At 38.8% G+C, this 12,394-nt stretch overlaps 2 protein-coding genes across 3 annotated transcripts in view; both read right to left on the reverse strand.

Annotated features, from left to right (window-relative positions):
* The window catches only part of LOC126377524 (uncharacterized), a 35,848-nt gene extending 32,384 nt beyond the window's left edge, over positions 1 to 3,464 (reverse strand). Inside the window, exons 1-3 of one of the 2 annotated variants that reach the window (XM_050025308.1) lie at positions 3,295 to 3,464; positions 2,780 to 2,926; positions 2,116 to 2,426 (exon numbers count right to left, since the gene is read on the reverse strand). In XM_050025308.1, coding sequence (XP_049881265.1) covers positions 2,116 to 2,426; positions 2,780 to 2,926; positions 3,295 to 3,396 — 560 coding nt within the window. In that variant the 5' untranslated portion in view covers positions 3,397 to 3,464. Of the gene's footprint in view, positions 1 to 2,115; positions 2,439 to 2,779; positions 2,927 to 3,294 lie in introns of both variants that reach the window. The other variant, XM_050025307.1, reaches the window with a different exon arrangement.
* Positions 3,465 to 4,464: 1,000 nt separating this feature from the next.
* Positions 4,465 to 12,069, reverse strand: LOC126377468 (reticulocyte-binding protein homolog 2a-like). The gene is made up of 8 exons (XM_050025202.1): positions 12,016 to 12,069; positions 9,915 to 10,102; positions 8,693 to 8,843; positions 7,454 to 7,637; positions 6,852 to 7,030; positions 6,052 to 6,228; positions 5,249 to 5,461; positions 4,465 to 4,575 (listed from the first exon to the last, which is right to left on the reverse strand). Exons 1-8 carry the CDS (start codon positions 12,067 to 12,069, stop codon positions 4,465 to 4,467), a joined length of 1,257 nt encoding a protein of 418 aa, XP_049881159.1.
* Between the last annotated feature and the right edge of the window lie 325 nt (positions 12,070 to 12,394).

A 12,394-nucleotide genomic window follows, 5' to 3' on the forward strand; every position in this document is an offset into this window, starting at 1 on the left:
GCGATCGAAGGGGACATTTCCACAGAGGTTTTGATAATTCAATACTTCGAATTATCAAAATTCCCGGTCTAATGGTAGCCCGCAACATTGACAGAACTATAAACAGAGTCGAATCAATGTTGATGATAATAATAGGTACTTAGTGAAAATGAAGATCATTGGTGTACCTTCAAACCTATAGGTTACACAGGGCTATCCTCAGGGTAGGTCTTATCACCTTTACCATAATCTGTTATGGTTAAGCTAAGTAAATGAGTTCGTTTCCGCAAAACTTTATACACGTAAGCACACGTTCCGCGTATCCTCGCGTATGGACCACTATTGTGAAGTGGGCAAACTTCCCACTATATCATCATCATCCTCCTGCCTTTACTCTAGGTGGGGTCGGCACAACATGTATGGGCAAATGTCCTATATCTAATGTTACTTTAATGGGCTCAGTTTTCCGCATAAACACAAGTGGTCCATTATGCGTGCTTTTGTTGACTATGTAAGCCAACTAACTCCTTTCAGAAGCTCAAATACCTCCTGGGGTTTTTTACAAACTTTGTGACCTGGTTTAATTAAGGGGTTGTGCCCGTGGTGTTGCCAATTATTTCATCACCAGCCCATTAACGTCCCCACTGCTGGGGCACTGGCCTTCCCTATGGATGGATAGGGAGATCGGGCCTTAAACCACCACGCGTGCCCAGTGCGGATTGGTGGTTATTAACGACTGCTAATGCAGCCGGGACCAACGGCTTAACGTGCCTTCCGAAGCACGGAGGAGCTCGAGATGAAAACTTTTTTTTTGTGGTCACCCATCCTATAACCGGCCTTTTTCTTTTCTGGCTTAACTTCAACAATCGCAGACCGAGCGCGTTTACCGTTGCGCCACCGAGCTTCTCAATTATTGCCAATTATTTATTCTAATCTAATTTATCCTACAAGATCCCACTGCTGGGCAAAGGCCTCCCCTTCCTCTTTCCATTTTTCAGAGTCCTGTGCGTAATTCTCTCTTATGTAATCAAAATACAGAAAAAAATATTAACGGTGGTGCTCAGAGTTCAGAGTAGTTATTCCCTTTATAAAGACGAGAAAGCTCGACAAATTTACACCATTCAACGTGTTTGAGAAACTGATAATCTTCTCTTGAGAAGATGTGGCAGATCCCGATGCTGCCGATGCCGAGCTGGATCCCAGTGGGACCTTAAACCCAAAAGTATGTACGATCATCTACAGCTGTATAGGTTCAAAAATACCACTACCGGCGCTTGCATCAAAGATCTAACCAGCGTGTATTGAAAGCAGCGTTCAATCTGCCACCGCTTAACCTGCATGTTATCATGAAAACTATGTAAAACAGCTATGCTTCGAGCTATGGGAAGGAGACTAATGACAGTTATGACAAATCTCAAATACCTCTTGACTAACCCTGCCATGGTGATAACGACGCCATGATCAGGACCCACAACTTATTTAGGTACTACAAGGTGGTTATAGCAGAAAGAGCAAAAACACGGTTTGGTCTGAAGTACTAACGTAATCTATACCCATTCGCAATGCGGATCAGGTATGGTTTGCTGTGGCTTTAGACAAAATGGCTTCCCATAGACAGATTTATGCGGAGGTCACCTTAAGATACACACTGGTGGTATCATTATACACGACACGTTATTGATATCCAAGATCGTATTTTCTGAAATATTTTGATATATATTAATTTATATTACTTTTCACGATAAAATAAATTTAGTGTTTGATGTTACAACTAAAATTATATCATTATACACGGACCGTGAGAATTCAAGGATGGCGTGTATTTTAATATATATTGAGTTGCATTTACTTACACCAAAATATTTAATGAAAATCTTCATTTCACTTTGATGCAAGTTAAGATGAATTATGTTACACGTGTTATAACAGCATGAATCCTTCACAAACAGTACTTATATCACTGAACACAAAAATTATCTCCGTATTTATAATAGCTACAGTTACGGGAATTAGACAGAAAGAAAGATAATTTTTTGAACATGAAGTGTGTGCTAATAACTCAAAAGTGATACATCTCGAGTTGTATTAGTTTTCACCGACGGTACAGAGTTATAGATAAGAACTTTGGTTACTTACCTTCCTTCGCGGCTCACAATACTAATCTGAGCTTCCTTCGGTTCATCATCAGCTCTCACTAAACCAATCATAGAGTTACTTATCAAAGAATAATTTGGTCTTCTATATGTCTTCATGTTGTAGCTTCTCAAGATACGGTCACTTCGGTTGTTTGGGGACCGGTTGAAAGGTTGAGGTTGCCTCGATTGGACTTTGATCAGGGTTCTACGTAGATTGGGTAGTTCTGGGCTGGTTTGTGATGCTGAACGTTTTGGTGTTAAGTCGAGTGGAGGGGAGAGGCAAGTGTTGTTTGTTGATGAGACTTCCATGGCCTGAAGAACAGACTAAGACATTTTTTTATTATAAATATATTTCGTAGCTTTAAATAACAAATGATAACTACAACGAATAATTATTGACTGTTAACTTCTAAAAGGGGGATTTTAATAGCAACAAGGGGTAAAGGGAAGGGAAAATGCAGTGGACATAGGGGAGGGAAAGAAAGAGAGAATAAAAGAAAGAGACAGGAGAAGAATGCCAAAGGGGGTACTGGTTGTTGATGATTACTTTCCTCTTACTTAATTCTAATTTTTAAGTTGAAACTCTTACATAGTGGTCAAACACATAACCCTCCTTTTTTCCGCCGCAGTCGGGTAAATATAATTGTATGTTAAGACATAGGTACCTGCAAGTGCATTTGTTTCTTATTAGCCCTCTTCTTGCTGGTGTGAGCTACTTGCTGTCGCTCCCATCGTACCCGGTGTACTATGCTCTCCACCTCCGCTTCAGTTTTGTTTGTCTTCGCATATACCAGCTGTACTAGGTATACTTTCTGAAACACACAGAATGGTCTAAAGACAAATTCTTTAAAAGGCTTTTACTTTTTAAATTGGAATGAATAGAAATTGTTTCCTTATAGAAATAAGTAGGAGGTCTACGTTTTTTATTTACTTTATTTAACAGTTAATTGTATACAAAAGGATATAAAGATAGACAACGAAAGCGAAACGGTTTTTTAAGTTGACTCAATTATTTGTTTGTTGCATAGTTGAGCTTATTAAATATATAAAGTCTAATTTAAATATCAGCTTTGAAAATAATGACAAAATCATAACAACCGCAACAGTCTGATAATTACATCACAAAACATAAAATCGCGCTAAGTTTACTTGTTCGATAAGACTAAAACTTTTCACTTACCTTTACGTTGGACGGAAGAGCCATAGACTTAGCTAATCGCTGCAAAGACCTGTAGGAAAGCCTTTGCAGCTCCTCTTCTGTATATTTTGGATATTCATCCATGTTACACGGCGATTTCAACGAAATTTTCGTTACCACGTGCCGACAAAAGTAAGTACCCTTTGCCAGAAATGGACGCAAAGAACAATGTAACAATTACCCTCTTTGATGAAGTAATGAATCAACCATTTATTTTATGACACCATATAATATTAGTTAACTACCCGTCTCTTTTAACTTTCGTTTAATAACTTTTTATAAGCATTCCATATCGAAAACGAAAATTCGAAAAGTTTGGAGTGTTTTCAATTTTGCAACGTTCCTTTCAATGTAATGCAAGAATAATAAATAATTGAACAGTAAAAATAATAAAAAATATGGTAACTAATTAAATATAAACGCAATGTTTTTCTTTTAATTTTAAGTAGTTTAATCCTTAATAAAGTATAATACTAATTAAATGTTATCAGTTTAATATAAATAAGTTCTGTTCTTTTACTTGAGTTGGTGCAAAAATGCGTAAATCGCAACTTTTCTTTTGCATCTCATACCAACAGATGGCAGTGGTAGTCGAGATTTAATAACATATTTTCTCAATAGATGTCGTTAACTAATTGTTTTTGTAAATGCTCATGAGATGGCGTTAGTATGTAGGAAAACTTTCAAGGAAAACAATAATTGTTTCTAATAATCATTTTATTTACAATTTATTTAGTTTTCATAAACATTTTCTTCCTATTAGTGGTAGCTGAAATGTTGAAGATGTACTATATGCCTGATGTTTTTCTATAACTCTTCGGAATGGATGAACGGGATTCGTGCTGGAAATAAATGGATGTAGGAATATTTACAAGATATGAAATTATTACTTAAGTGAATTGATTAAGCCAATAGTGCTACTAACTGAAAACACGACAGACAGACAGAGCTACAAATCGTTACAAAAACTATCAGAAACGTTAAAAGACATTAAGTATACATAGTAACAATATAATGTAATTTGTTCTTTACTAAATTAAATAAATAAAGTATTGTATTTTTTGTGTTGTATTGTATTTGTAGTAGTGCAATAAAGAGTTTTTGTATTGTATTGTATCTGAATCTGAATAATAACAAAAAAATATGGATGATTTACCTATCTCTACAAGGAGACTTATCGATCTTCTCCATGGCATCTTTGAACATCTCAGGTTTCTTGGTAAACGGACGCTGTTTGATTTCCATCGCATTCAATTCTGTCTCCTGCAATATAGGAGCACATAATTCCATTAGCTCTATCAATATTGCTGTTTGTGTATGTTTACTTTGCATATCGAGTTCATCATAATATATAATTCAAGACAGTTGATTTTTTCGTTTCTCTGATACTTGTCAATTTAGCTCATACACAGACGATACCGTGGCAGAGGCTCTCAACAGAGGTTCGCGCCCAATTGGGTCGTGTACTAGCTTCAAAATAAATTATGAAATTCTGATTACTAAATAAAGACAGATCTAAAACTTACGAAAAACATTTTCCTTTTCTTAATCACGAAAAACGTAACAAGTAATAAGAACTCGGGCATTTTATCACGCGTTTCCATGACGTTGCAGTGTGCTTTCTCATACAAATTCTGTAGTATACTTTCGTGTTTTGACGTTTAGCAAAAAGTAACTGATTTGACTAATGGAAACTACCCGATTAACTACCTGACATTAGGTACATGGCTCATTTAACGACCTCATAATTTAGACTGCTTAACGTGCCCTCCGAAGCACGGATCATTCTTACATGACATAAGGGTGAACAGCCTGCATTGTCCTTAGCAAACCACGGATCACGAAGTGATTTTTGTGATATGTCCTCATTGGGATTCGAACCCGGGACCTTCGGATCGTGAGCCCACTGCACTGGCCACGGAGGTCGTATACGTACCAAAACTCTCTGATTCTCTCTAATCTGATTGGTCAACCCGTTTCTATAGTCAATCTGTCTTCTCAGTTCATCATTGGCACTATCTAATTTCCTCTGCAGCTCTCTGACAGCTGTCCTTTTCACTCTCTCCATTTTTGCCGCTCTCTCGTGTCGCTCTCTTTCTAACTCTTGCTTTCTCTGTTCCATATATCTTCTGTATTCTTCTGCTGCTTTCTGGGAAAAAATGGACTTATGTATACATGATATCTTTGCCTTATGCTTATAATACTCTTTTTATGTCACATTCGGATGTGGCTTTTGTTAACAGAACTTCAGGCATAGAATAAGGAATAATACTACGTATAGAACGGCAACTCTCCGCTCCCCACCAGCGTCTGAGCTAGGTTTACCTCACCCCCCCTCGAATATAGCTTAGACTTGAATCGTATGGCGGCAGACGTCAATGTGTAGTGTCTGCGTAAAACGAGGTTGTTTGTATGAAGTGTCCGGGGTTTGCTTCAGGTAAACATTTACTTAGGTAAAAAATTGTGATCTCAATTTTTATTCGGAATAAAAATTCATCATCATCATCACCAGCCTATTAACGTCCCCACTGCTGGGGCACGGGCCTTCCCTATGGATGGATAGGGAGATCGGGCCTTAAACCACCACGCGGGCCCATTGCGGATTGGTGGTTATTAACGGCTGCTAATGCAGCCGGGACCAACGGCTTAGCGTGCCTTCCGAAGCACGAAGGAGCTCGAGACGATTATGTTATGTTTTAAGTATATAAATGAAAAAGAAATATGATGAGGAAGACAAACCTCTTTGTTCAATTGCTTCTCAGCAGCTATCTTTCTCTGGTACTCATCAACCCTGGTTTCCTCCTCTCGCTTCCACTCCTGGGCAATCCTGTCTGCGTCCTCTTCTAACCTAACCGCCATTCTTCTTTCGCGGTTGTAATATTCTGTGAATATCTGCTTTTCTATTTGAAGCTTTTTCTGAAAAAAATAATAATAATAAGTAAGTATATTTGTTAATTATTGAATTATCTACTGTCTTTCATGATCCAATGATTAGAACTTTAGCTCACGATCCGGAGGTCCTGGATTCGATTCTCAGTAGGTATACTTATGTGAAAAAAAAATATATTTCGTGAGACGGCTCCTGGTCTCGTTAGGATATTGCAAAAATAAAATATGTCTGACTAGGTCGGGACTTGAACCCGCTGCTCTTGTTTAGCCGGAACGAGCTGTTAACAACTACACCATCGGGTCATCACCCTGTCCATGCGATTTTATTAAGAAAATTGCAGGCTGAAATCACCTGAAGGCATGTCAACTTGTTGGTCTCCAATATAACGTAGAGTCGTTACATGACCCAGGTTGGGGGCAGTTTTGGTGGCTCAATAATAATAATAAAGGTTAACGGTTGCCTGGAAGAGATTGCTACTTAGCAATAAGGCCGCCTATTGTACTAATTCTATTTCTCTTTTGTTTTGTATTTTGTTTTTTTCCTGTTTGTGCAATAAAGTATTTGTTATGTTATGTTATGTTAATCCTACTACTTACAAGGTTTGGTGAGGTCGGTGGTCAACCTTAAGAAAGGAAGAATACTTATTTACCATGCCATCTCTTTCTTTCTGCTTCTCTTTTCGCAGTTCTTCAAGCGCTACTCTGATGGTGTTACTGTCCATTTCTCTGTCTGTTCTCTTCTCACTCCGAATCCTGGTTATTTTATCTCTGTGACCTTCTATGTAGTTGGTTTTGTTCGTCATCTGCTGCTCTTTCTTTCTTCTTATTGCTAAAAAGGAAAAAAAGAAAGAGTAATACATAAATAATAAATATAGCATCACGGATGGATCCTCGAAAAGGAGGCAGAGGTGTATACCCAGGTACATACATACATCCACATAAACTCACGCCTATTTCCCACCGGGGTAAGCAAAGACTATAGAATTCCATTTGCTTCGATCCTGACACACTTCTCCACCCAGAGAACTCAAAGAGTTCTTCTTCTATACCCAGGTGCATCCAATACAAAGACATCAAAGACAAATATCCGTCTTGCTTTTTTGTAATTGTTTTAGTGGAAATTTGAATTTATGTTGTTTTTTTTTGTGTGTGGCGTCCTTTTATAATAAACTTTTTCTATTCTATTCTATTACATTTCTACAAAAGGGTAATAAATAATTGATTAAAAAGTAAATTGTCTATGTAAGAATACCTTCATAATGGTCCTGCTCCATCTTCTTTCTTATTCTTTCAAGTCTTCCGTTCTCTTTCTCTCTTTCCTGCTGGATAGCTTCCTGTCTCTTTCTATTAGCGCTCGCTATTTGTTCGTCGTAAACTCTTCTTCGTTCTGCCATCTCTTTCTGTATTCTTTTGAATTCTTCCCGTTCTCTTTGTTCCTGCATTGTTTAAGGTATACTTGTAATATTTTCTCATACTGGGACTAGGTTCAATTCTTGGTGAGGCCACGTCAAATGTACGAAATAACATCTTATGATAGGACGTTATAAAATCGCCTGATTGATTGAAAATAAGATGTTCCGTGCTTCGGAAGGTAAGTTAAGTCTTTGGAGGTGTGTTACTTTATGGTTAAGCCGTTGTTGAATTAATAATTACCCTGACACTAGGGTTGGTGAAGTTCGTCATCGACCTTACAATCATGAGAACCACCGAACAGATTTGCATGCGGTTTTTAATGTTATAATCTGCACTTCTGTAAGAATATAGAGTAAAAATTTAGGGTAGTGTTGCCAAAGACAAAATAATGTAAAATGGGTAGATATTTATTTTAATATCAGGTACAGTAAGAGGCAGTTTCAAAAATTGATTGATAGTGAAAAATGCGAAAATGGTGTGATGATCGTTGTTAGTAGAATCCCGTGGTATCTGCCTACCCCAACGGAAAATAGGCGTGATCTTATGAAAGTATGTATGTACATAATACAATAGAAATCTCTTTATACACAAACACAAGAAAAAATACAATAGATACCTAATAATAATCACTTTTTTTGGTAAGGACATTGCAGGCTTGAATCACCTGATTGATCGAAAAAGTAAGATGATTTCGTGCTTCGGAGGGCACGTTAAGCCGTTGCGCCCGGCTGTTAGCCGTAACAAACACCTCCACCAATCCGTGGCGGACCAGTGTGGTGGAGTAAGCTCCCTACCCTCACCGACTTTCTATTTATTTATTCAAACTTTATTAATATGTTTTTTTTTTGACGTGACTTATCTACAATAAGATTTTGATGTGCCGCAGATGGCATTAACTACTTGGCCGGACAAATGGGGAGCGCTGAAGGCTCTCACCCGGTACAACGTTTAAGACTACAGGCCTGAGGGTGCCCAGTTGGGCTTATTAATATGACGTCCTTAAACCCCGACTGACTGAGGGGAGGCTTGTGCCCAGCAGTGGGACGTATATAAGCTGTTAATGTTATGTTTATGTTACCTTTCTCCTAACATCTTCCACCAAAACCTGCTGCCACATATTCTCTATCTCTTGTTGTTGTTCTTCTATCCTTCTCTTCTCTTCCATTTGCTTCTTCTGCATCTCTCTCAGTCGAATCTCATCTTCTTTTGTGTACTGCATTCCTTTTGCTCTGTGGAAGAGTACAATACAATACAATGCATATAAAATACAATGTGATTCATAGGTACATATGTATTGTAGTTTTTAAGTATTTTTCTTTTCTTTTCTTCCTAGCAGATAATTGTACGAAATACAGTATTTTTTTATTTTATAATTTCACGCCCGTATTACCAAACGGGTGGGCAGAGCCTCTACCTACCCCGACGGAAAATAGACGTGATCTTATGGTATGTTACGGTCACGAGTATTAATATGTATACACTTTAATACCATGTCACATTAACTTTTGTGACAAATTAAACCGTAAGTCTCATTAAATGTCACATATGATAGTGCGACAGGGTTCTAAAGTCAGTATAGGTCCCGGCAAACTTCTTGAGCATCGACCTTGACTGCGCACAACCGAATTTTAGATCTCTTTGGTGGTGCGGTACGGGGCGCGGGGGCGGGTGAGTTCCGCATCGACCGGCTATTGGTAGATCAGTCGATACTTCCCCCGCGCACTCTTGTCTTCGTCCCTTTGACTCCCGAATACACTTGCGTGCAGTGAAACTGTCACGATTTTGTTATTGCTCTTTTGTTAGTTTTTTTTTTGTTATTGCTCATTTGTTTAAGTTTAAGAATTAGTTACTAGCACGAGGTCTATGTCTACAGATTCAAAACCTAGCACCAGCTCCGGTATTGCTGGTTTCAAGTTTTCAACCTCATGGAAGGAATATTATACTTACCTAACGATTAGTTTTTTATTAAATATAATAATATAATATAAATTTTAATAAACTGTTATACTTAATATAAGTTTAGTTTTATTTACATAATTAAATAATATGATAATTGTTTTTTTTTTTTAATGAAGTTAAGAAAATAATCAAAAGTTATTTTTTTGCACGGAAGTGTACGTGCGCGAACTTTCCCCCACTACGACACTTGATGCTCAAGAAGTTTGCCGGGAGTTATACATGATATTGCTCATAACTGTACACAGCTACTATGTAAGTATGTAATCAATACATGAGCTGAACGGGTTGATGGGTCAGATCTTACACCCATACAACAGAAGATAACTACTTAGTCTACTTACATCTTCTCTCTTTCCAAGGCCTTCTGACATTCTCGAATCTTCTCTAACTCTAACTCTTTCTCATAATCTTCTACTTTATTCTCTTTTTCTCTGCATACTTTACACTTTTCTACAGCCTGTATCGTAGCTAGTTCTTGGATATATTCCTCTTGTTCTTTGGATAGAAGAAGTTTGAGTCGTTCTCTCTTCTGTCAGAGTTTCTTCTCTTCTTCGTTTAGAAGTTCTTTTACTTTCTCGCCGGCTCGATTTACGAATAGTCTGAAAGAAAAGTATTTTTCATCATCCTTAAGCCCTTATCCCACTCTAAGTGGACGGAGTACTCTTCACCATCCATCTCTGTCAGTCGTCATCTGAAGACTAGCTTGAAGAAGGTGGGATGGATTGTGTGAAGGAGTTAATCAATGTACAAAGTGTTAGTGACATCGTAACGAATACTGAGGGGGATGATTCACAGTTGATATCAAGTGGAATTTTCCGTCGCAAAATGCTTGTTTTTTCTATACTTTTGCGATCTATCTATACTTTTGCGATCTATCTATACAATATTCATACTAATCACTTTTCCTTTTTTTGTTAGAAATTCCTTAATATTAACGTGTATATATATTTTAATGTTGTAAATGTATGTGTGTCGTAGGTTTTACCTACATAAAATTTATTATTATCAAAAAAAAAAAACGATATATCACTCAGAAAATGTTGCAAAGTATGTGAACAGAGTAAAGTCTTAGCTTTATTGGTGTTCAATTCTCTCAAACATCCACTCTGAAGACGCCCTTAGTTACAGAAAAAATGCGAAGAAAAAAAAGTAGCTCGATTTACTTTTGTAAGTGCTGGGATTCATAGCTGACCACATCTTTTAAACTTTTCATCCCTTCCACATCTATTGATGGCTCCATTTCAATGTGACGACGTTCCTGTAAAATAGATATGAAATTATAAAAGTACATTTGTTCCGTCAACATACATACATACATATACAGCCTATATACGTCCCACTGCTGGGCACAGGCCTCCCCTCAATCAACTGGAGGGGGTATGGAGCATACTCCACCACGCTGCTCCAATGCGGGTTGGCGGAGGTGTGTCAATCAGGTGATTCAAGCCTGAAAAGTCCTTACCAAACAAAGGACAGTTTCACAAAGTGATTTCGACAATGTCCCCATCGGGAATCGAACCCGGACCTCCAGATCGTGAGCCTAACGCTCTAATCACTAGACCATGGAGGCTGTTCCTTCAACAAATGCCTCAAAAGGGGGTACGTCACTCACCCTGCGTGAGAAGAATCCTAAGAAAAAAAGGGAAAAATGGGACCGCATCATACGCGACGTGAGTTAACATGCGACATGCGGGCTCGTGTAATTTATTACTGTGGGCATCATCATCATCATCATCACCAGCCTATTAACGTCCCCACTGCTGGGGCACGGGCCTTCCCTATGGATGGATAGGGAGATCGGGCCTTAAACCACCACGCGGGCCCAGTGCGGATTGGTGGTTATTAACGACTGCTAATGCAGCCGGGACCAACGGCTTAACGTGCCTTCCGAAGCACGGAGGAGTTCGAGATGAAAACTTTTTTTTTGTGGTCACCCATCCTATGACCGGCCTTTGTGAAAGTTGCTTAACTTCAACAATCGCAGACCGAGCGCGCTGACCGCTGCGCCACCGAGCTCCTCCTTCAACAATCGCAGACCGAGCGCGGACCAGACCGAGACTGTGGGCATATCTCCTTTATTTCTATAATCTGTCTTCTTCTTATCGTGTGGGTTGTGAGGTAGAATACCAACCTCATCAACCCTGGCGTCAGGGTTATTACCGAGCCGCCAAAGGCCACTGATATGGCTCATGTAACGACTACATACTTACGTATACATCAGTAAGTAGTAACGGGGACCAACTGCTTAACGTGTCTTCCGAACCACGGATCATCTTACTTTCGGACAATCAGGTGATCAGCGTGTAATGTTTTAACCAAACTAGGGATCACAAAGTGATTTTTGTGATATGTCCCCACCGGGATTCGAACCCGGGGCCTCCGGATCGTGAGCCCAACGCTCAACCACTGGACCACGGAGGCCGTATAATCTGTGGTACTTACCCTCCAAAATTGGAAGGGATGCCCAAAGTAGACGGTAGGCTCTTTCGATTTCATTTTTGCTACTCGTCCCATAGTGCATGCAACTCCTGGGAACCACGTGATATCAATTATTTATGATCTAAAAGAATACAAACTCGTATGAAGTTGAAATAGGTAAAACTTTAAAAAAAAGTTCGGTAAAATTGCTGTAGGCATAAAACCAGTGATGTGCCATTCCCAGAAATGCTCCAACTCTGGGAACGTAAAAAGTGCTTTATTAATTAACTTTTAGGCAGATAAGACCAGAGTACAAGAAAGAGCAATTTGAAAACAAAGCAGCCAGTACCTAACTACTGGCTGCACATGTGCATTCTTCCCATTCTCACCTACGGCGCCCAGA

Source organism: Pectinophora gossypiella, chromosome 23 (genome assembly GCF_024362695.1).
Source record: "Pectinophora gossypiella chromosome 23, ilPecGoss1.1, whole genome shotgun sequence".
In the NCBI taxonomy this organism is placed as follows: domain Eukaryota; kingdom Metazoa; phylum Arthropoda; class Insecta; order Lepidoptera; family Gelechiidae; genus Pectinophora; species Pectinophora gossypiella.